The sequence below is a fragment of the Siphateles boraxobius genome, unplaced genomic scaffold (genome assembly GCF_051911475.1).
Source record: "Siphateles boraxobius isolate OS27281-9 unplaced genomic scaffold, OSU_SipBor_1 82, whole genome shotgun sequence".
NCBI lineage: Eukaryota > Metazoa > Chordata > Actinopteri > Cypriniformes > Leuciscidae > Siphateles > Siphateles boraxobius.
Window position 1 is genome coordinate 1,323,126 of NW_027509211.1, and position 24,375 is coordinate 1,347,500.

The following is a 24,375-nucleotide window of genomic DNA, read 5'->3' on the forward strand; positions in this document are numbered from 1 at the left end:
AATATTTCATATTCTATTGCTATTAGTATTATAGTATACGCTATTATCTATATATTATTATTATATTATTGTACGTATGATATTATATAATTATACTATTCATTGCTATTTTATTTGCTGTATACGGTTTGTTTATTTTATTGACTATACACTAAACTATTTACTATTACTTCTCACTTTATCTTATATTTACTATTTTCATTGCAGTGTAGTTGGACCGTCCATATAATGTATTATCATAAAGGATCCATCGGTTATCTTTGTTATTGTATATTTGGAGTATCTATCTGTAAATATCTAAAATGTTAGTGCTATAAAAATACAGAAAGCACCAGCACGCGTGATTTGCTGATTTGTTTTATTTTCTCAATGGCTCAATTCTAAGCACAAGAAAAGCTAAAATCGGATTAAAGACAGAAAATGTTTTTTCCACAATAATAAAACTTTATTTCATTTAATAGGAAAATGTAATTATATCTCAGTATGGGGGTCTTCACAATTATTATCCAAGAATAAAAAGCCAAATAGCCTACATGAAAAGCCTGAGCTTTGACAATTACTTTTTTTTTAAATGTTATAAGTCTAACAATAGAGATTTTAAATAACTAGAGATGGAACTTTTTGTACACCATGTACGAACCACTGAAATCGGTTGATAAATGTAAAAGTTATTTTTGTTTTTATGCAGAAAAACCGCAGCTCACGCGTTTATTTGCATTTGATTACAACGCAGTCGCGCCCTCCGCAAAATGGCGGTCGAGTTGACGTATCGCAGCCTCGTTCCAAAGCGGCGTCTATGTATTTATTACTATGGTATTCCATCACAACAGTCTAATATTCACTCACAGTCCTATAGCGCCACCTATCGGCCAAAGATTGTACGTACAGCTGTAATCAAAACTATAAAACTACTAAATAAAACTACAGGGTCCATAAACAACACTATACAGTATATCAGCATAAGAAATCAATCACTTCTAAGAGCAGGACTAGTGAAGCATGCTGAAAGACCACTGAAATACAAGCTTAAAACCCAGAAAGTCCTGTTTAATTAACCTGAGATTTTCCAAAATAAATGAATAAATAAATATTATATATTTTTGTATGTTTAATTGAATTAAGTGTATGTATTTACGTGAACCCATATGTGTTACTTTTCTCAGCGATGATCATGGACCAATCACGTGTCGAGTATAAGAACTCGATGAGGATTTGAAAATAATATTTATAAATAAACCCAAGAGAAAATTTCCATTCGTATGCCAGATAACAATACTTATAGGTTATATATTTAAATTATTATAGTTCTAGCGATCATACAAATGTGCCAAACGAGACGAAACCGCCGTGAGGTTTGAATGCGGCTCAGTGGTGTTTGTGTGCCGCGCGCGCCCCTGAAGAATGTGAGTGACCGTTGTGTCGCATAGCAACCGCAGTTAGCGGTGTTTGACGCGCAGAGTGGCGCGTCGCGTCGCGTCGCTTCTTGCGGAATTTCACACGCGCTCATGTGACGCGCCGCCTACGGAAGAAGTTTCTTGCAGGTTTTTTCTCTGTTTCAGTGGAGAAACACACACAGACTAGTGTACAGCCGTCCGGAGAAAAACGACAACAACAACAACCAGAGCGAAAAAACAAGCCCAAGTTCTGCCAGAGTTCTGTAAGTGTGTGTGTGTGTGTGTTTATTTGTTTGTTTGTGTTTACCTGAGTTTATCAGCGTTACTCAAGTTTGTTCTGCTGCGCGTTTTGCGTTCAGTTAATAAGCGGAATTTACTGAAACACACGGATGATTTTATCAGCACAACTCGAGGAAATCTCAGCATGTGATTCTCCGGAGTCTCTCAGTCACACGGAAAACCGGTAAATACCCGTTATATTTAAAATCACACCAACAGGCGAGGATCACGGGAGTAAGTTATCTATCTATCTATCTATCTATCTATCTATCTATCTATCTATCTATCTATCTATCTATCTATCTATCGTTATCTATATTTTTCTTTGTTCATAATGTGTGTGAGTGTGTTTAGATGCACTTGTCGAGCTTGAAGGAAACATTGGAGAGTGTGTGAGTGAGACAGACTAACAGACAGACAGGTGTGTGTGTGTGTGCGCGCGCGTGTGTGTGTGTGATGTGGTCTGAAACCACAAGATTTCACAGTCGTTGTGGGGAAACTAATAGTTCTTAAAGATATACAGCGCTAATACTAACTGAAGTTCTACATGCGGAGGATTCAGTTCCTTTAACTCATATAATAGAGATCTGTGTGACACACTGGCGTTTAATTGTGTGTGTGTGTGTGTGTGTGTGTGTGTGTGTGTGTGTGTGTGTGTGAGGGGTTACCAGGTCCAGTGCTGTGACTGGAATGTTAATCAGCTTGATGTTTGTTATAAACACTGAGTCTGCTTGATGTTGTTCTGTGTTTCTTTCAGTGAATGTTCGTCAACACTTCCAGTTCCTTGTTTGTTATGACCAATTATGAGCAATTCAGCTTTTACCAAACACCTTTAATCAAACACCTTTAATCAAACACCTTTAATCAAACACCTTTAAGTGGAACTAAAGCAGAACATGGTGAGAGACTGATAGTTATAGTGATAAAACTATATCAGCTGATATTAGGATATAATCAGATGAATAACTTTGATTAATAATAACCATATCTGTTGATTAACAGAAGTTGTAGTTCTTTTATCAATTCCAAAATCAATTACAAACAACTTTATCGACAGTTAATAAACATTTTCTGTTATTTATTATTATTATTATTATTATCTTATTTGCTATCTTTGAACTGTTTCTGTATAATATTGACATGATTTTCTCTCTAGACGTCACTATCGAGCATTAAAACGGGTGTATTTGTCAGTGTTTGTTTGCTAGCGCTGTAAACGTCTGTCTTCAGCATGTTGATTAGCTGGCCAAACTTCACACCAAGTGTGTGTGTGTGTTAGTGTGACTTTAACCACAACTTAGACGCTTGTTTGCTCTTTTCATCCTGTTTCTGACTAACGTGTCGTTCTGAGCGGAATGTTTTATCGAGGCTGTGAAGTCTTTCATGGCCTTTAATTAGGCCTACTGCTACTTTTCTGGATGTGTGTGTGTGTGTTTTTCTAGACTGGCTGTGTGAGGAGGTAGGACGACATCCGTTATTTGTGTTTACCGAGATGTTTTATGTTTTTAAGGCTGTCAGAGTTAATTTGTCCACTTAAGATATTTATGTAGGCTATATTTTAAATGTAATATTTCTTTCTGCTCAACACAGCATGTCTAATATTTATACAAACACGGCATCTGTTCATCTGAAGATAAATATCCAAACTAGCTCTGGGCGATATGGCCAAAAATCTCATATATATATATTTGTATTTTTAATCAAATGAATGCAGTATTGGTGAGCAGAAGAGACTTCTTTTAAAAACATTCAAAACTTTTGACTGGTAGTGTATATTTAATGTGTTTTGAGGGTTTTCGAAGTTAATGTGTCCACTTACATTCTATTCATGAAATATGTATATATTTTAAATGTAATGTCATTCTGTTTAATATAACATGCAACATGCAAAGGATTGGCTAGTTCATCTGAAGATGAATGTCATTATTTACTGTGATATGGATAAAATCATATCTCAGAATTGCAATATACGGTATATATCACAGTATTTTCTATTCTATACTAATTAGATAAAAAAAAATCTCTATTTATTTTAAAAATAGGCCTAATGTTATTTCACATATTGTCCTACAAACAATGTTGAAAGCTATGAAAACAAATATTGTGAATGCAAGCGTGTAGGCTATGCTATTTGTGGGGAAAAAGGGTTACATTATATTCTAACAGTGTAACAACATCATAAACGAGTAAAGCAGAAGTTAAATCAATGAAGTGGAATAAAGCACAGATAGAGGAACTGGCATTCACTGATCTGAGATTATTACCCTCGTCACTTTAAATTCACTACTATTGTTAAAATACACTTTAAAATTCGACATACGGCACATTTAATGTCCAACAACAAACATTGTAGAAAAATATAGGCTATATTTTAGTCAGAATTATTGCTCTCCATCTGTGTGGCGTGCCGGCACTCGTCCACTGAAGTCTGAAGGTTAGCGGAGACTCGCTAATATCAAACTACTGTATATCAGGGCTGTCACAAAAAAAAGTGAATTTTGAATATTCATAGAATTAAAAACTCTTTAAATATATGAATATTATAGTTTTTAGAAAACTCTAAAAACAACAACTGCACATTTGAATGCAAAAAAAACGTGCATTTGAATTTTTGTTGAGCCAAGAGGCGCCGCGCGCTAGTCTTGATTATGACGTCACTGTTGTGGCTTGTTTCCGCTAGCTTATCCAGTACAATGGTGCGGCTGCGTTGCTAATTAGAAAAATGGCGGGAAAAGGTACTTCTTGCTGACAAAAAGCCTCTCAAAAATCGTGCAACCACATACTTGACCAAACCTGCACATTGGTCAGAGGTGTGTGTGTGTGTGTGTTCATCAGCTGGAAACACTGTGAACAGAAAGCGCTCCACACTCGCTCAGATCAAGTTGAGCGTCTGGCGTTTGCAACGAACGTTATGTAGATGTAGTGAGAGTAGAAGTGAGTGTTCCTGAACGGCAGTTTGCTGTTGTGTGTTCATGTAGGATAGTTCATTACGCTGTGTGTTGAAGCGTGTTTTCTCAGGTTACTGACGCACGAACACGGTTTATGCACTATTATTGTAACCTCATTTGCCTTGCATGCACATTAGGGAAATCATATTTTATCTAAGATCAATTGTTTGAAAAGTTAATGCACTTTAAAAGTTTAAGAGTTTGCGTATTGCGCATTCGCTTGTGTCCTCTTGTGTGCTTTTAACCTCTTAAGTATAGCCTTTAGAATTAGAATTTTGCTAATATTTTAGAAACAAATTGGAATTTAGCTTTCAGCCATTTTGACAGCCCTACTGTATATTCATAACCGTGTTGCCTCATACTATAACGTTTATAAAATCAATATATCATACAGACACGATATACGGCCCAGGCCTATTCCAAACCCAGAGGAAGAGACTTTGAGGAACGCTGGAAACCAGACAACGATAGACGTTCATTGTATGGACCCAAAGAAAAATGATCTTTTATTGTGTTTCACTAGTCATAGGCCTACAGGTTTGTAACGACATGAGGGCGAGTAAATGATGACAGAACGATCACATGTGAGGATATGAGAACGTTTATTTCAAGATAGCAATTTGGTTATTTTTGTTATGAAGCAAATCGGACAAATGCAATATAACAAGTATGAATCGAGAAAATGAACTTTTTCAGGTACACAATAGGTTTATTTAACATGTAGTCAGAAATAGTAGCTACAGAAATTGAATAATTAAATGTGAACATGAAATAGGCTGGGCGATATCGCCAAAAAATCATATCTCGCTATTTTCTGTTTAAATGGTGATATACAATGTCGGTACTTCCTACGTTTTTCTATTTGGATAAAGAAAATAATCTGTATTTATTTAAAATATATATATATATATATTTTACATCCTGCCCAATGATATCCTACACCCATGTTGATATTGAAGGATATGGAAATGTAAATGTAATGTAGGCTATGCATGTGTTATGTGCAAAAAGGTGGTTAAAATCACATTACATTCTAACATTGTAATATTACAATCTAAAGTAAAAATAATGCTTTTGTTTTTAAATTGACAAAAGGCTAAACTAAAAATGAAAACAAAAACAAAAGCTTATTATAAACTAATTATAATAGCCTGCATTTGATTACCCCATTATAATGGTCACTTTCATACAAATATACTTGTAGGTTTAAAATTACACACATGGCACATTTAAGACGCCTTCAGGTCCAACTGATACACTCACAGGTCAAAGGTCATAGGCTGACGACCAGTCAGATGCAGAGGTGTGAGTCATGAGCCTTGTGTGTGTGTGTGTGTGTGTGTGTGTCAGCTTCAGTGAGGATTTGAAAACTTCAGCGCTTTACGTGACCTCACCGGCCAGTACACTCCGGATGTTTCACTTCTCGGTAACCACTCTCTCTCTCTCGCTCTGTTAAACTATAGCAAGACTCAGCAGGAGAACATGATCATCCGAGGCAAGCCTGTAGAACTACGCATCAATATAACAAATCCTAGGAACTTTACATGCTAAATTATTTAATTTATTACAATATTTGGTTACAGTTTATTTTAAGGTGTCATTGTTACAGTGTAATTATATATTGAAGTGCTGATTAATAATAATTATCTACATGTACTTACTATAGGATTAGGGTTTGCTTGAGGGTTAGTTACATGTAATTATGCATAATTTACTGATATTACTATGGTATGTACATGTAACGTATGTAACGAGGACACTGTAAAATAAAGTGTTACCCAAATATTTTTAAATAGGTTAAATTTTTCTTCAGACTGTATTTTAGTCATTTAGTAAAGACTTTAGTACCTAAAACAGTTGATGAACCTCATTGACAGAAATACTGTGGGAGTTAAAGTGGTCCAATCAACTGCTTGATTACTGACGTTCAGAAGACGGACATTTATAAAGGAAGAGTCAGTGATGACAGAATTGATATTTTTGGGTGAGCTGTTCCTTTAAGGGGTTACTGAAATCATCTCCTTTCAAAAGTCAAGTTTTTGAGGACTTTTTAATTCGCACACATGCTTGAAACTATATCCTTTCGGTTCTCGGACACTGTCAAGCCCACATTCAGCTTCAGGCTCGTGCTCTCTACGTTTTCCTTCTAAAAAGTCAAAAGAAAAGTGTGTGTGTGTGTGTGTGTGAGAGTGCGTGTGTGTGTGTGTGTGAGAGTGCGTGTGTGTGTGTGTGTGAGAGTGCGTGTGTGTGTGTGAGAGTGCGTGTGTGTGTGTGTGTGTGAGAGTGCGTGTGTGTGCACGTGTGTGTGTGTGTGTTAGAGCCCGACCGATATGGATTTTTGGGGGCCGATGCCGATACCGATATTAGAGAGTAAAAAAAGCCCGATACCGATATATCGGCCGATATTATTTATGTGTATATTATAATACAGTAGCAATATTATTTGTGTATTATAGTACAGTATACCAGTCAAAAGTTTGGACACTTTCCTATTGGTGTGTACAAACTTTTGATGGGTACTTTACACAGTAGCTATAAACAGAATAAATGTATTTTATAAACAAGTTTTGCAATGATCATTCAAATGTGGTAATCAAACACTTGTGTGACACAGATATGTAATGGAGGCAGGGGGAATGATAGAATGAGAATTATGCAGCTGAGCTGTAACCAAACTAGTTTTATTGCATGTTATATTATATTCTATTATATTATATTCTAAATACTGTTGCATAATCTTCACTAACGACTTTGTCTTTTAATTTAGTCATAACTTGTATCAATAAATATATAAAAAGTGTCACTGACAAAACCTTATTATCTTCTATTTTTACTCTTAATTCCTCTAATCTCTACCAGTGGAGGAAGAACTCAGATCTTTTTACTAAAGTAAAATTAATAATATCATAACGTTTTTAATTACATGTACAGTACTTTTATACTATTTTAAATAATTAGTAAGCAAAATGTACTAAACGTGAAACTAGGCTACTCTTAATGCAAAATGGCCCTATATAAAGTGTTATAATTATACCCATTTTTGGAATATTGCTTGATGTTGTAACGTAGCGTTATCAGGCAGAATGAGCTTTAACACTGTGTCTACACCGGACGCGGCCGTTACTGCTCGCGTCGCAACAGCTGTTTACCCTAGACAAAGCAGAATCAGTTTACTGTCCGAGATCGCTCGCGCCACGCATTTTAATCAATGTTTCATCAACCAATTGCCTTAATAAATAAGAAGAAGGCCTAAATATAGCAGACAATATAATCAGGACTTCTCAGCTGCGCGCTTGCAATAGTCACAAGCTCACACAATACGTGACAGAGGCTTGTAGCAGAGAAATCAATTCTGTGAATTACACTGCGCAAATCAAAAGTAGGCTACTACCCACTGGATGAAGAAGGGTTGGCTCTCAGTCTCCACAGGCTACATAAAATATTCATTTTATTTTATTTTATTTTTCGTGTCTGCATTTATGAGGAAAAAACAATGTTACAGACGCGACAGTACAGCACTACGGACGTGAGCGCTCTGAAAGCGGCAATAATGCTTTGAAACTTTCACATAGACATCAAACAGAAAGCACAAAACCTTTCGTTTCAAAGTGAATTTCGTTTTGTATTAATTGTATCTTAATTTTAATCAATGTTTCATCAGCCATTTGCCTGGATTTAATTTATAAGAAGTAAATTTAGCAGACGATAGATAATCTCGACACGGAGGCGCCTGCGGGTGAACTGGAGCTCGTCTCATGAACCGAAACTCAGCGTATAGACCTGAGAATTGAAATATATCTATATTGAAATGTCTACTTTTAAACAGAACAATTCAAAACGAAAGACAGACAGACTCATGTAATCGTATGAAATGTGCATTTCTCTCTGGCGCGCGCTCACTGAAGATCGCGAGTCAGCATCGTCAACTTCATCTTTGGCTGACACTGACTGAAAACACTTGTTTATTAATAAACAATTAAAATGTCTCCTTGCTATATTTGTTGTATTCATAATCATTATTTTTGCCAGTTCTTGTGACAGCTTTTAGGTGCTTTATTGGCAGCGCCACCCTTACATGAATCACCACACCGCATTTTTTTAAATATTCATTTATCGGCCATTATAAATGCAGATACCGATAGTTAGGAAAATGCCTAAAATCGGCCGATATATCGGTCGGGCTCTAGTGTTTGTGTGCGTGTGTGTGTGTGTGTGAGAGTACGTGTGTGTGAGAGAGTGTGTGTGAGAGTGCGTGTGTGTGTGTGTGTGAGACAAGATAAGAGTCATGAAATGTCAGGCTGTACAGAAAACACAACTGAAGAGATATTCTCTCACATAAAAACAAAATCGTCAGCTAGAAAACTAGACAATCCACATTCATGACTGGATCTTCAGCTCACACGCGTTTGCAGAAACACCATGAACACACACACACACACACACATACACACACACACACACTGCCCCTATCCCTAAACCTACCCGTCACAGGAGACATTCTGCATTTTTACATGTATGTTTTTAAAGCCATTTGAATATGAGTACTCAGGAAATGTCCTCATAAATCACGTTCAAGTTGTAATACCCATGTCATTATACACATTTGTGTCCTCACGAATCACAAAAACTAACACACACACACACACACATACACCCTGTCATTTCACACTCAAGTGTTATTTTGCATTTGACAGATGCACTTCCTTGTAAATGATACTTTTAAATTAGGAAGCAACGCAAAAGAGTGTTTGATTGTTGAGTGTGTGTGTGTGTGTGTGTGTGTGTGTGTGTGTGTGTGTGTGTGTGTGTGTGTGTGTGTGTGTGTGAGACTAAGTTAAAGTGCTGATAGGTCAAATACGAGAGACGTCACCATTTACAAAAGCGATTTTACACACAAAAAAAACCATTAAATTCAAGTAAAGAGTCAACTTTCATGTTTCAAATAACTTTTGTGAAACTAAAATGACAAAATAAGAGTAAAATAATGCTCCAAATTGTAAAATTGTCATTCAGCGTAATGGCCCCCTTAAGTATTAAAATAACTAGGGGACTTTTGTCCCGAATATGCAGTTTGTCAGAGGTCATTCAGTGTAACAGGATCAGGAAGCAATTTTTAAATGAAATAAACAACCAATAGTCATCAAGCAGTCTGTGACATCATCAAAGGGCACCCTGAAGATCTTGTGGTGCTGCAGCAAGTTAAGTTTATTGCTCTTAAATATGTGACAATTTCACCTTTTCATAGTTGTAACTTGAGTAACAAAATTCACTGGTTCACAAGTTCACTGTTTGATATAGCCTACAATATTAGCTTAAGTAGAAGTTTTGTTATTCGGTGTAATGCAAATTGTCTGTTACACCACAGTGTCACTGTTTAGATAACATTTTTAGCATTATATTTATATTTCAGATAAATGAGGGATGTTTAGCTCTAAAAGAAAATATTAATCTTTATAAATATTAATGTTTTAATGTATTTTTGTCTTTTTTTTATGTGTTACTGATTTATTTTAGATGCCCACAAACAAAGTGCTTTTAGCAAGGAGACGAGAAATGTCAAAATAATAGGGCTGGGTTAAAAAGGGTTAATCGATTCTCATTTTGAAGAACCAATACTGATTTGTAAATTGATCTTTCTGTCTATGCTGTTTTCAGTTGATTTTAATCAATACGAAATTGATTTGAAATCGAATCAAATCGTGAAATTTGTGTCAAAGCCGAGGCCTAAAGTGTGAAGGCAATAGTGTCTGAACCTGAGCCATTAACCCTGAAGAAGTCAAAACTCACATCAGCAGACTGGGAGAAAGTTATCGACTGGGCAGGTCTCTCTCTCTCTCTCTCTCTCTCTCTCTGTGTGTGTGTGTGTGTGTGTGTGTGTCTCTGTTCTCGATGAAATGAGAGCTGTATACGGCGGAAGAGTAACACTACCTGACACACAACGCATTGACGGACGGGGAAGCGCAGAGGATAGAGCAAAACAAAACACCAGTCACGAATAAGAGTCTAAAACGAGAACTTTTAAAGAGAAATGTGGGAGGAGTTTGAGTTTGTTGCCCAGCGCTGTGTGTTTGAACCGCGAGACTAAACTCCTACATCTACGCCATACATCGTCAAGGGTTAGTCTTTTAGTGTAAGTCGACTTGCGTAGGCCGTATGCCGGAATATAGTGATTTTAGTCGATAAAGTTTTAAATATGGATATTTTACTTACAAACTTTTTTTACGGACTTCAAAACATAAACGGCCATTCACTGCTATTATAAAGCTGGGAAGAGTCAGGATATTTATTAATATAACTCTGAGTGTATTCGTCTGAGAGAAGAAAGTCATACACACCTAGGATGAGTTGAGGGAGAGTAAATCATGCGCTAATTGTCAGTTTTGGGTGAACTATCCCTTTAAGGTGTGTGTGTGTGTGTGTGTGTGTTTGTCCTTCAAGTTCCAAGTTCTCAATGAAATGAGATATGCTGATTATACAGGATTACCACCAGCTCAGTTCATTTTTACATGAATATAATCCGAATATAATTGTGGAATAAAATGGTTATTCTGCTTCTGTGATTTGCTCAGGAATTTAATGATACACAATAATATTCAAAACATTGCAATAATGGGAACAATGACAATATTTTCTCCATTTTTGTCAAAATGTCATTCAGAGTAACAAACCATGGTCATTCGGTGTAACAGATATATTTATGTAAAAATGAAACAATATAATTATTCTGAGCTGTACTTTTTAAAATGGGTAAAACAATATGTGCTCCTACTAAATTTTATTAGATTTTAATTGATTTTCAATTCCTTACAAAACCTTCTTGCTGACAAATGGGTTAAACCTAATGGTTTAAAGGATATTGGCGAAGGATAAAGATTTAAAATGACATATAATTAGAGTTTGTGGTTCCGCACTGTGATCTTTAAATAGAGTCCTATAATATGTTATTAAATTATAGTTTTTCTAAAAATGTCTGATAAGATTTTTTTTGGGTAAAATATTGTTACACTGAATGACATTTTAGTGTGTGTCTTCTGTAAAATCACAGTAAAAATGTACGGTAGTAATTATTTTTTCCTCAGAAAACGATACATTTAAACAGGACATATTCTAATGTATGTGAAAAAGACTAAATTTAAAGCAGTTTTACACTTTTATTTTTTTGATGCTTGAAACCCCCTTTTCATCTTTGACCGTTTGTTTTTAATGATTATATTATAAATAAATGAGATCATTGAAACATAAATAGCCCTCAGAGCTTTGAGCGCCCAAGAAATCCTAAGTTTAGTTTGATATCTGATGAATATTTATAGTTGCTGATTCGAGCTAATTATAATGTTAGGAGAAGGAAGTGCTACGGTCAGTATCTGCGTCTCACAACGAACTTCATCATTTCATGTTTTATTTGCTCAATGTCTTTTAAGCAACTGCAGACGATTGCTTCAGCCAGGTGTCACAACTTAACAACAGCAGCTTTAGTGTAACCGGACACTGAACATCTGAAGGTTGCACCATTGAACTCAGCCTGGACTGATGTTATGTATGTTTTATAAATCAATAATATTGCTGTTATTCATTCATTCACATCATGTGAACATTCCTTATTAATGTTCCACCGGTAACACTTTACAATAAGGTTCATTAGTTAATGTATGAACTAAAATTAACCAACAATGAGCAATACATTTTATAAAACTTGTTGGTTAATAATAAGACAGCTGTTCATGTTAGTTCACACTGCATTAACTAATGGTAACAAATGAACCTTATTGTAAAGTGTCAGCGTTGCTCCTAATATGATGAAAATGGCTTTGTTAATGTTTCTTGTCATGTCACATTGACGTCCGTTACGAATTGCATTAAATGAATAACGTAAATGATATATTTTCACTTCAAAATGGTGAAATTAGTCAAAAAATGTTTAGTTTGCAACCCTGATTATTTCTAACATTTTTATCCTAAAACAGCTGTCAGATATTAATGTTTAGTTTCTGCTTACATAGGCTGTTATCTCGCACTTTTATGAACTGAAGCTTCTGTGAACCTAAAGCCTGCCTACTTTGAGTTGATTGGCCATTTGACATTGCCAGTGTTATTTGACCTCTGGGTCAGCTCAGAAGAGGAGATTGGTTACTGGCGTTGTGTAATATCCTTGCAGCATCAAAGTAGAGTTAATATTAGGCAATTATATCACAACCATTATTATTTACTCCTCAGCACATCATCTCTTTTCTCAAAGAGTCTGAAAACGGTTTGTTCAAAGATTTAGTGTATCTAAGCCCCGCCTCTCTGAGAGCTACTCTGCTCTGATTGGTCAGATGACCCAGTGTACCGTTATTGGTCGGAAACCAAACGATCATCATTATCATATCTGAATCTCTGCTCTTCGTCAGCATGTGTTTTACCCATAGACTGTAAAAAAATATGGGCGTAGTGTGCGTGGCGTCACCCGTAGTGTGACGCCCAAAGTGGGCGGAGCCGGCCGTCGCCATCTTGGCAGCTCGTCACTCCAGGATAAACGAAAATGTGCAGCGAGGCGGATTAGCTGAGGTGACGTGATGCTAACAGACAACAGACAAACGGCTAGTTTGACATCAGTGGCAATCCGCCTGTCAATCAAGTGGCCACGCCCTTAATTATGCAGAGCTTTAAGGCTTAATATAATTTAAACGGATGAGTTATAAAATAATTCACCCCCCTCACAGTCGTCATGAAGAGCAAATTAGCTATATAGACCAAAACCAGTTTTTGCACCAGACTGTAAACATGTTTTTTTCTGCTGTACAGTTGGGCATTTTAACATGCGGGTCTATGAGATTGAGTCTCTTCGGCAGCCGCTCTCTAGTGGCCAGTGGATGAACTGCAGTTTAAGTCACTTCACTGTTGATTCTGGAGAGAAACTGGAACGTTGCCGCTTGGTTTTACCGTATCAATCTCATCAGTGGATTTGCTTTGTCAGCAGAAAACAGGTTCTTCTCGACATGAACTACACGAACTCTTCCAGTCTCAGATACACTAGTGTTTGAGGGCGGGGCTAAGAGACGCTGCTCAGCCAATCAAGACCACAGGCTGGCATTATGCTAATGAGTTACAAACAAACGTTGCAAAGCTTTTACATCCACAAATAACTCTATTACACTCTATATGTAAGGAAGTATAATAGGGACAGTTTAATGTTCATATTGCACAGCAGATATCTGTGGTTCATCTGACTGATAATAAACTCAACTGGAAAAATGATCTTATCTGAGCAGGAAAAGGAAATTACAAACAGGAAATTAGCTTTTCTTCTGAAATGCTGTGTCTTTATGATGTGGGCATTGATATAAGATGTTGTCTGTGTGTGTTTTACTATATATATGAGCAGGGTTAAAATGCAACTATTTGCGTTTTGGAGCTAAAACAAATAGGACCTAAAATGGTTTTTAGGGCGTTTTCACACCTGAAAGGTCCGAACCAAAGTTCACATTTTGATACATTTTATACTTTCAGAAAGTTTTGGTTTGGTTTCACACTGCAATTATGCGAGCGCACTAAAGAAATTTAATGGTGTTATTTGATAGCTGGGCGGTAACTTTATTAAGTTGTTTAGTCATATTAAAAGATTCATTATTATTAATGAATTATATTAATTTAACGTGTTAAAGTTGTTTGCACTCATTGAATTACCACTGCTTTTGATAATACATTTGTATAAAAAAATAAAATTAAAAAAAACACAGAATCCAGAAAAAGTCAAATAGAAAACGCAAAATTTCTGATGAAATCAAACGCATTTCATAATGCACTATATTATTGTTAATATTTTAATAAGTTATTCAATTGTTAAATTGACACTCATTTTAATTATTAAGATTTAATTAAATCATTAAAAAACAGAATCCAGAAAGAATGAAAACCGAAAACAGTCATATTTCATAGGTCTTGCTCTTGAGACTTGTGAATGTTAATTACTGAGAATGGCATTGCTCTTGTATGATGAATGGCTGGTGATATTCCTCATTTGTATAAAGGCAGATGCTGAATGACTGAATGTGCTCAAGTCAACGTTTCTGGGATGCCTGAGCTTCTGTTTCTCATGCAGGAACTCTGTGTGTCATTTCCCCGCACATGTAATGAAAATATGAGGAAGAAAATCGCAGTAAATTTCAAGCATGTAGTTTCAGTTTCACTGAGAGTTGCAGACGCACTCGTGCTACACGCATTGATGGGGTTTTATGAAGTTTTGGCCATGTTTACAGTAACTTCCTCTGGAAAGCTGCAGTGAAACGATATGCAATGTGTAAAAATGGAAAATAAATCTGTAGTTTATTATTAGTGATGATATTATTGACAGGGTTCTTGAACTCAAATTTGACTTTTTGAAATGTATGTCTTGGAAAACCCTTGAAAACAGCCATATTTCTGAAAGGGTAAGTGAATTATTGGAAGACAATAGGCTATATTAGAAAATATTGTTTAATTTAGTTGATAAACGAATCTTTTCACACCCGTCTGATATTGATATAGAGCCATTTTGCATGGCTATGAGTGTGATATTGCTCGTATCATTATTCAAGTATATGATATAGATTTCATTCTTCAGGTCGATCATATTATATTCAAGGAAGAAAAAGCCAGTTTTAATAAGGAAAACGATATCTTTGTCATAGTATCCTTTTAACCCTTACTGGGTTTTTTTTTGTCAATTAAATGAATGTACTATATTTTAGTTTGATAATGTTTTCATTTCATATTTTGTATTTTTAGGGGATTTTTTCATATTTACGCTGTATTTGTAACCCATTTATTCACTTATTCACTTGAGCACTTATTGCTGAAGTGAAAAAAGTAAAAAAAAAAAGTGAACCTAAAAAAGTGACAATTTTACATGTATTATGAAAAATGCACAAAAATACTATTTTCAATTTTTGTATGAAATATATATTTTCTAAATCACGTTTTACTCTACAACGGCAAGAAAATCAAAGCCATAAATCTAAATAAGTTGTGCTCCACATGTGCGCTGATATCTCAGTAAATGATCTTTCAGTGAGATGTTATTCGGCTGCAGTACCAAACGCTTCCACTAGAGGAAACTCGTCTCCCATTCATTTCCAACGCGTCATTTCTGACCTCGAGGAGCACAAGTGTAACTATTTATTTCAAGACCATTTAACCTTTCGAATCATTTCCATGATTATTTTTTGTGTGTTCACACAGCAAGTGCCAAAACCTTTTACAAGTTTCGTACCATTCCGATGAAGTAAAAAATTACAAAAAACTAAACGTAAAACGAGCACCAGAGGTTAATGATTAAAGTTAAGACAGTCATTGCATGTGCTGCACTTTATTTGTACCATTTTGTTTTATTCGTTTTTTTATTCTACTTATCTTTTTTAGAATGTGAAAGATAATAAAGAAATTGTTTGATAAGAGAAATCTCTGATTGTAGTCTTTGAAAACCAAAAAAGTAGTGCTTAAAAAGTCCTTGAATTTTATTTTACAGTACCTGTACGAACCCTTTATTGATTACCCTACCTCTCTTTCCCTCTTTTCCCAGTCCTCTATGACTCCCTAACCTAAAGTTCTGCCTCATCCCAGAGGGTTCGTCGGCGTTCCCGTCATGTCCACGGTCCCGCTGGAAGGATCCCAGCTTGTATCGGAGTGGCTGAACCACCTCCGGCTCGACCAGTACATCTCCGCCTTCCAGGAGTCCGGGCTGGGATCGCTGTGGGAATGCCAGGATTTATCCTCTGCGAAGCTTCAGCGAATGGGCGTGGCTCTTCCCGGCCACAGAAAGCGTATCCTCGGGAGTCTCCGCAAACTCTTCCCATCCGAGACCGGGACGGAGGACGAAGAGGAGCGAGAGGACGACAGACCCGTTGCCAGAGAAAGAACGAAATTCCCAACGGAAAACAAGCGTTTGCCTCCCGTCCCGCCTCGTCTAATGCCTAATCGACCTCCCGTCCCCTTCACTCCTGGATCCGTAACCATGGAAACACCTGAACGAGCCAGACCCATCCCAACACCGAGGCCACGCCCACAACACCTTCCTCTTAAAGGGCCGGCGCAGCAGCTCCAGAAAAGCGAGAGCAAACACTCCCCTCAGTCACCCACATCATCATCATCTTCTTCTTCTTCTTCCTCGTCTTCGGAGCGCTTCCACCTGTACGAGCAGTGTTCATCTTCCTCTCTCGGAGAAGCGGGCGCTCCTCCTCTTCCTCCGAAGAGCTACGCCGTGGGCGCCTCTAAAGAGCCTAAAGACGAGCCGGTGCCGTACAGACCCCCCGTTCCTCCTCCTCGTGTGTCCCTGTGCTCCAGGACTACAAATCCCAGAAGCTCGTCGACCAGAAGCCCTTCCGCCTTCAGGTACAACACACTTTGTTTTGTTTAGCGAACTGCTTAAGTATATCTTTTGCTCACAATAGAGAGAGAGCTGGTTGGTTTTTAACAGAACAGATGGTTTTTGAAGCTTTTTAACAGTTATAGCGCCACCTATGGTCCGACCTCCATAAAAGTTTGAATCATATGTGACCCTGGATCATAAAACAAGTCACATGTCGCACGGGTATATTTGTGGCAATAGCCAACAATACATTGTATGGGTCAAATATATTACGATATATATGTTTTATGCCAAAAATAATTAGGATATTACATGAATATCATGTTCCATGAAGAGATTTTCCTACCGTAAATAAATAAAACATTTATTTTTGTGAGTGAATGCAGCACAATCATGAACATAAATGCACAACTTTAAAGGATATTTTCTCAATGTTTAGATTTTTTTGCACCCTCAGATTCCAGATTTTCAAATAGTTGTATCTCTGCCAAATATTGTCCCATCATAACAAACCATACATCAATGGGAAGCTTATTTATTCAGCTCTTATGTATAGATCGCAATTTTAAAAAAATTGACCCATGTGACTGGTTTTCATTTAGGAGTTATAGGCTTTTGAGTATGTTTTGCCACGTCCATTTCCTAGATGACCCTGTTATAGCTATCCAAATGGTAAAGTTCAACTTTTATTTTTGATAATTATTGATCTAGAGAGTCCAGAGATTCGTACTGCACTGGTTTGGTTCCAATCGGGATAAAATCTAGGACTAGTTCGCAAAAGTAGTTTTATTTACATAATCGTGAATATTTAATGAACAATTTGATTGACAGCATTGGTTCTTGAGGCAAAGTTGTTCAGTATGAGGAGATCTATACAATTATGTGCATATTGTGTGGATGTGTAAAACACCACGTAATTACAGAGGCCGTAAACCTCATTAGCTCCAACTAGTGGCCGATTTCTTTCAAAATTCTTTCAGACCTCTTGGGCCATGAGTTGAACAAGCCCACCGAGTTTCATTCCGATCGGCCTCCGTTAACCTTGTCTAATAGGTGCTCAAATTTCATTGGCCGATGGCGGCGATGTTTATCAAGATACGCCAACGTCCTCAGTCTTAGATGGCACCGTAAACAAAGACACTGCATACCAATTTTCAAGTCAATCGGTTTAACTGTCGATGGTTATAGCCATTTCCATGTTTTTTACCTGTTATAGCGCCACCAAGAGTTTAATTTAGCGGTTATTTTACTGTGACCTCCAATTGAGCCCATACACGCGTGTACTGAGTTTGGTGAAAATACCTCATACTGTTCAAGAGTTATAGCAATTTTAGTAAAAGTGGCCCCTCCCTTTTTGTAAATGTTGGCGCCCCCTAGCGACCGTGAATAGAAATTTCAACTGTTTTTCGATAATTATTGCTATTTGGGCTCCAGAGAGTCTATCTGCACTAGTTTTGTTCTGATCGGGCGAAAAGTAGTTAGCAAAAGTATGTTTTTGACAAAATTCGAAATGGCGGAAAAATGTTCATACCGGAAATGAAATTGGAGATATAAGTTTAGTTCGTCTTGAGTTTTGCTTTCCAATGATATAAGACACTTGAGTCTGGACAAACGGTTTATGAGCCTTTTTGCTCATTTGATCAAATAAAAGACAGAATTCTGGACAAGCACATTTTTCACTCGCACTAGTGAATGACCTGAGGTGCGTCCCTATTCACATATAACACACTATCCTAAGCCGTTTTGTAGTTTAAATAGTGTGAGTAGTGTGCAGTTTATTCATTGAGTGCATTGCATTGTGGGATACAGCACCTCACACAGTGTGTTTATACTGCAATGCACATTTCAGCAAATAACACACATTCTGCAGGAACAGTGAGAGTATTATCATAGTGAACACTCATGACACTGAATGCTTTTACTCAATGCACTGTTTCCTGTGGCTGGAGGTCATCGAATCATGTGACCCGTAGACCATCACAAGGGTCACACAGACCAGTGGAAATGAGTCAGCGCTGGAAAATGACGTGTTCTTCCAGGCAGTGGGAGTGTGTGTTCGGTTATTCAGACCAACAACACACTCTTGAATAGTGATGGTGAGAGCGCCGCCTTGTGGTGTTCACAGAAACTGCACCCAGTGTTTATATATCTAGTATAATGCAGCTTGGAAACCTCTTCTGGAAATGAATCACTTTTTTGTAACTTAAAGTCCCCTGTAGTTAATAATTTTATCCCTTAAAACTCATCTTTGATCACCAAAATTACCTATTTAAAAGTGTTTTCCCTGTAATGTCTTCATGTCTTAAAATATCTTGAATGTAATTCGACACCCTTGCCTAATTTAGTATCGAGGTTCTATGAATATGCAAATGAGCCCCGCCTCCACTCACTCACTCACTCAGAGATCCACTGGTTGACGATCACACGTTGATCTGATTGGTTACAAGGTAGTTTGTGACGTCAGAAACACCAGCGATTTCAAAGCGTGTTTTTGAGACTGTCTTTGGTTCACTGCAGTTTTAAGCAGAAAATACTCAGCAATGCTGTCGACTTATGAATTTACACATGATTTGTGTTAAAGCATATTAAAAACACCACATAGACACATAAACAACATTAAAAGCTGGATTTTCACCACAGGGGGACTTTAAGGCTCGACATTAATGCTTGTCATGTGCTAGTCTTTCGAACAAGTAAATCGGTCATTCACAAAAAGTTGCTTGTGCGGAAAAAATAGGATTTAATTTAACAATTTATTCAGAAGCAATATCCTCATCAGTGTTCTATCAGCTCTTAATTTTAATCTTTTAACAACATATTTAAATTTGCATATTTGTGATATTTACCTTGAGAGTTTTTTATTTATTTTTAATTAAATGTAATTTCTGTCACTGCCTAAACCTGCCAATAACACACTCAGCAAAATATTGCCTGATCATCGTTATCGACAAAATCCCAAAAAATATTGAGATATAACTTTTAGTCGATTCACACACCCCTACCAAATATTGGATTTGATGAAGTTTATGTGTGTTTGTAGCTGGTTGATCTGAGTTTTGGAGTGTAAAACATCAGCAGTGTTTCTGCACGCCAGCACTAGATGTCAGCACTTCTCTCGTCATCAATCTGTGTGGTTTCCTCAAACCAGAAGCTGCTGACCCACAATGCCATGTGGGAGCGTTTCTACAGCTGTTTTCCCACAAGAAATGAGTTTTAGTGAGTCAGCATGTGATTCATATCCTTGAGAAATTGTGGTTTTAGATCCCCATTTCTGAGAAGTCGTACCAGACATTATTTTCATGGCAATTAAGTTCTCAAATTGTCATTGCTTTGGGGGGGAAAAAAATCTCATTTCTTATTAATGCATGTAAACAATTTTTCTTTTAGGTTTTTCTCAATAATGCTCATCATGTAGTATTTTTTATTATTTTATATATAGCCTAAATATAATATACAGGGTTGGGAAATTAACTTTTTTGCCCACCAGCCACTGTGGCTGGTGGATGCCCAATTTTACCAGCCACTTGTATTTTTTACCAGCCACTTTTTCTGGAATTCAAATTTATGAATGAGAACTGTGTCTTTGATAACATTGACGTCCATTACAAATATGTAATTCATTTTATCCATTTAACAATATGAGTTATGCTGCACTCAGGAGCTAATTTTATGTTTTCTTCCGTGGATGCTCACGGGCGCAGGCCCTTTAAAAAAAAAAAAAAAGCACTATTAGCACAAACAGGGCTACCATAATATGTAAGCAACATGTATGTACATGTTTGTATTTTTGAGAGAATTTTATGCATGGTTATTTTACAGTTTATTTTTTAATATTAGTTAAGTCTGTATGACCATAAATGATGGAGTATTTAAATGTATTTTGCTGCTATTTGAAAAAAATCCAGCAAAACGCACCCGCGCGTTTGTCGACCCCAGGGGGTTAACTCGATAATAAAGCCGTAAAGTAGGCTATCTTTCAACTCAGGACAGCACCACTTCTCACAAATACAGATAGGATTGGAGATGAAAAGTTTAACTGACACGGTATCGGCTCCTATCCTCGCGGCTGCTAAAACTATCGCTAAACTAAAAAAACGATAGCTATCTAGCCATCACAAAACACAACTTCAAGTTAGTAATTTACTTGCACATCCAAACGTAGTCCCGAAAAGGCCTGCCCTTTTTGCCGATCGCATGGACGTTTCTGAATAGAATTGGTCATATTCATTATTGACTCTATTTTAAGGTTAGTTGTTCCTCTAAAGAACAAATTGTTTGCATTTTCGGACGACGCATAGGTTCGACAGTAAGTACAGTGCATGAACTGTTCGACGGGAAGGTAGGCTAACCATTCCCTCGTTTTCCCTTCGTCATCAATGCGCCACTTGTTCGAAAAGTACCTTCACTTTTTATTTACTTCGCCCTCAACAGGTTGTACATTCATATACTGCTGACTCCGCGGCGGGCCTCTTAACACCGGGTATATGTTGCCACATTTTTTTAATTTTCCTTTCATCTGTACCTCAGCTCAGCTATAGCCTATGTGTCACGGTCCGTTCAGTGCCGTGTCCGTGCGCTGTGTCCGTGACGCACAGCGCTGAAAACCAATCAAATTAGTTACTCGACAAAAGTGCATTATTCTTACTTAGCAACAGCATTCTTTGACAAAAGATGTCCAATCCGTTACAAGGAATGTTTTAAATAGTAACCAATAAAAATATCTTTTACAATTCACCCGCCACTGTGGCTGGTATACAAGGAAAAGTCACCCGCCACTTTGAAAAAGTACCAGCCATTGGCTGGTGGTGGGTGCTAATTTCCCACCCTGATAATATATATGTAATATTTACTTTTATTACTTTTAGATTGCTGTAATAATGTAAAGACTCGCATGAAGTTTGAACTCTTTACCATTCAAAAATATCATTCTAATTAATGCTTGTAAATGTTTTACTTTTGAGTTTGTTTCTCAATGCTCATTAGTATTTTTTTTTTATTATTTTATATATAGCCTAAATATAATATGTAAAAATTACGTTTTTTTTTTCTTAATTACTAATAAAGATTGCTGTAATAATGATGCATGAAGTTTGAATGCTTTACAATTCAAATAATAGATCATATTTTTCACATTAACTATTAAAAACAATATTTTTTCCCCATTTCAATGAGAATTTAGAAGAGAAAAAAAAGCCACAATGCAAAAAACCCCATAAATGCAGGGTTAGTTTGTGTAATCCTACTAAACTACTCTATGTTTGCATGTGACGTTGTGGTGCAGCCGTGTCTGTGAACATGAGAAACGGGAGGCAGAATTCAGGAAGCTGTTTGTTTTTGCAGTTTTTTTGAAGGTCTCGGCTCAGAGACTCGTCTAAAAGTGTTTTCCACTTCCGTCTGTTCTCTGTGTGGTCGCTCACTCGTTCTCCACGGGGTTCTCCGACTCTCTTGGGTTCTCACACTTGTTTACCGGACTGTATCTGCACGTTTATTACTTTACAGCGGGATTCTGGCGACTGGGATGGCCTTATTTGGCATAGTTGAGCATGTAAGTTCAATGTGGAAGTGAGTGTTTGTTGGTCTTTGATTCTCTTTCATTTTTAATGTGTTTTGAGGATCACGGTCCTGGGTGTGTGTGTGTGTTGTAGTTGTCTGTGTATTGCTGTGGTCATCTCTCTGTGTTCTGTAGATGATGTTCGTGTCCTGATGTGTTGTGTTTGTAGTGAATGCAGTGTGTGATTCTCTTCAGAGCCTCACGTTCACTTCCGATGCCAGTGTGTCTGAGCTGATGTGCTGCACTGTAAAACCGCAGGTTCGTCTTTTTCATGGTGTGTGTGTTCATGTCGTTTCTTTCTCTGTGTGTGTCTGAACTTTTCACAGGTATAAATGCACTTTTCTTGCACAAAAACTATCAGTCATCATCAGTAACTTCCTACTGGTGTCCGTGGTCGCGGTTGACCGCTAGTTCACTTCCGGGCGCTCAGCGATGACCGTCCAGCACATGCTCTGTTTTCATGCTCCATAATGTTAGTTTGCTCGTTTCAGATGAAGGTTTGTTTTGCTGCGCATCGGTATAAAGCATGAGATTGACTTGCCTTTGAAAACACGTCAGAACTCAGGGTCGAGTTAATAAAGGGTCGTTCTGTTGCGCTGCGAGGGGTTTTTACATTAGTTAGTTAGACATTAGTGTTGGGTAATTGATTGATGTGGGTTTTTACAGCAATGGATGATGCTGAACACTTCAAAATGCCAAATATTGACCAGTTAATCGATAATTGATCTTGTTGGACGCACTTTTAAGGCGTTTGATTATTCATTGGCATTTTTTTGGTCAATTGATGTTCTCATTTCTCACTAGTCGTTTTTATTTTAAATTAATGAATCCATCAATCATACTTTAATGATCCATGGAAAAATCCATTAGCGTCATGTTTTTGAGTTTGCTTGACTTTAAAAACACGGTAGAAACTCGGTTCTGTTGCACTGCGAGGTGGTTTTACATTAGTTAGCTAGCTAGTATTGATTGATTGATTGATATGGGTTTTTATAGAAATGGATGATGCTAAAAACGTCAAAATGCCAAATATTGAAACGTTTGATTAATCATTGATTGCCGTTTTTTGTTTTTGTTTTTTTGGGTCAAGTGATGTTCTCACTATAGTTGTCTTTAACAGGAGGGGTTTTTATTGTATCTGTCCACATGCTGTAATGATCCATGGAAACATCCATTAGCCTCATGTTTTTGAAAATTTCCTGACATAAACCATACTTAGAATATATATTTTTGTGCACATCATTTGTTTTATAGTTGTTTTAATGAAAGATTACACTTGTATAATAACTTGCGCTTATGAATCATTCACAATAAGAGAGTGTTATTTATCAAGAAAGCATTGAATTTTTAATTCACATTGAAAGTTTCTTTGCGTATTTGTCACTTAAAGTGCAGGAACAGTAGGTTGTGTTAATAGGATTGAAACTTTAATCAGTTTTTTTAATCTGTTAACTTTTAACCCTAAAAGGAGCCAATGAGAATTTTTCTACAAATTAAAAAAAAATATCTCAAGTCAAAATTTACATTTTTATCTGGAAACTCTGCTGTACGGTTGAGATGTTTGTGGTAAATCTTGCTTTATGTGCAGTACTTACATAATTATCAGGGTCATTATTAAATAAAAAGTATTCGAAAAGGGTGTTTAGAAAGTATACATAAACACCCGCACTGAGTCCACAATTTGGAATAATCGTGATTTTGTAAAAGTCTCTTCTGCTCACCAAGGCTGCCTTTATTTGACCAAAGAATACAGTAAAACAGTGAAATATTATTACAATTTAAAACAGTTGTTATAATGTGAATATATTAGAAAAGTGTCATTTATTCCCGTGATCAAAGCTGAATTTTCAGCATCATTACTCCAGTCTTCAGTGTCAC

General features: G+C 36.8%; 1 protein-coding gene across 7 annotated transcripts in view; it reads left to right on the forward strand.

Annotated features, from left to right (window-relative positions):
- Positions 1 to 1,437: 1,437 nt before the first annotated feature.
- Positions 1,438 to 24,375, forward strand: part of arap1 (ArfGAP with RhoGAP domain, ankyrin repeat and PH domain 1) — a 105,578-nt gene continuing 82,640 nt past the window's right edge. For 3 of the 7 annotated variants that reach the window (XM_077221394.1, XM_077221393.1, XM_077221395.1), the window contains exons 1-2: positions 1,438 to 1,657; positions 16,161 to 16,969. In XM_077221394.1, coding sequence (XP_077077509.1) covers positions 16,224 to 16,969 — 746 coding nt within the window. In that variant the 5' untranslated portion in view covers positions 1,438 to 1,657; positions 16,161 to 16,223. Of the gene's footprint in view, positions 1,658 to 16,160; positions 16,970 to 22,223; positions 22,492 to 22,692; positions 22,756 to 24,375 lie in introns of those variants that run through there. The other 4 variants (XM_077221399.1, XM_077221397.1, XM_077221398.1 and 1 more) reach the window with 4 other exon arrangements.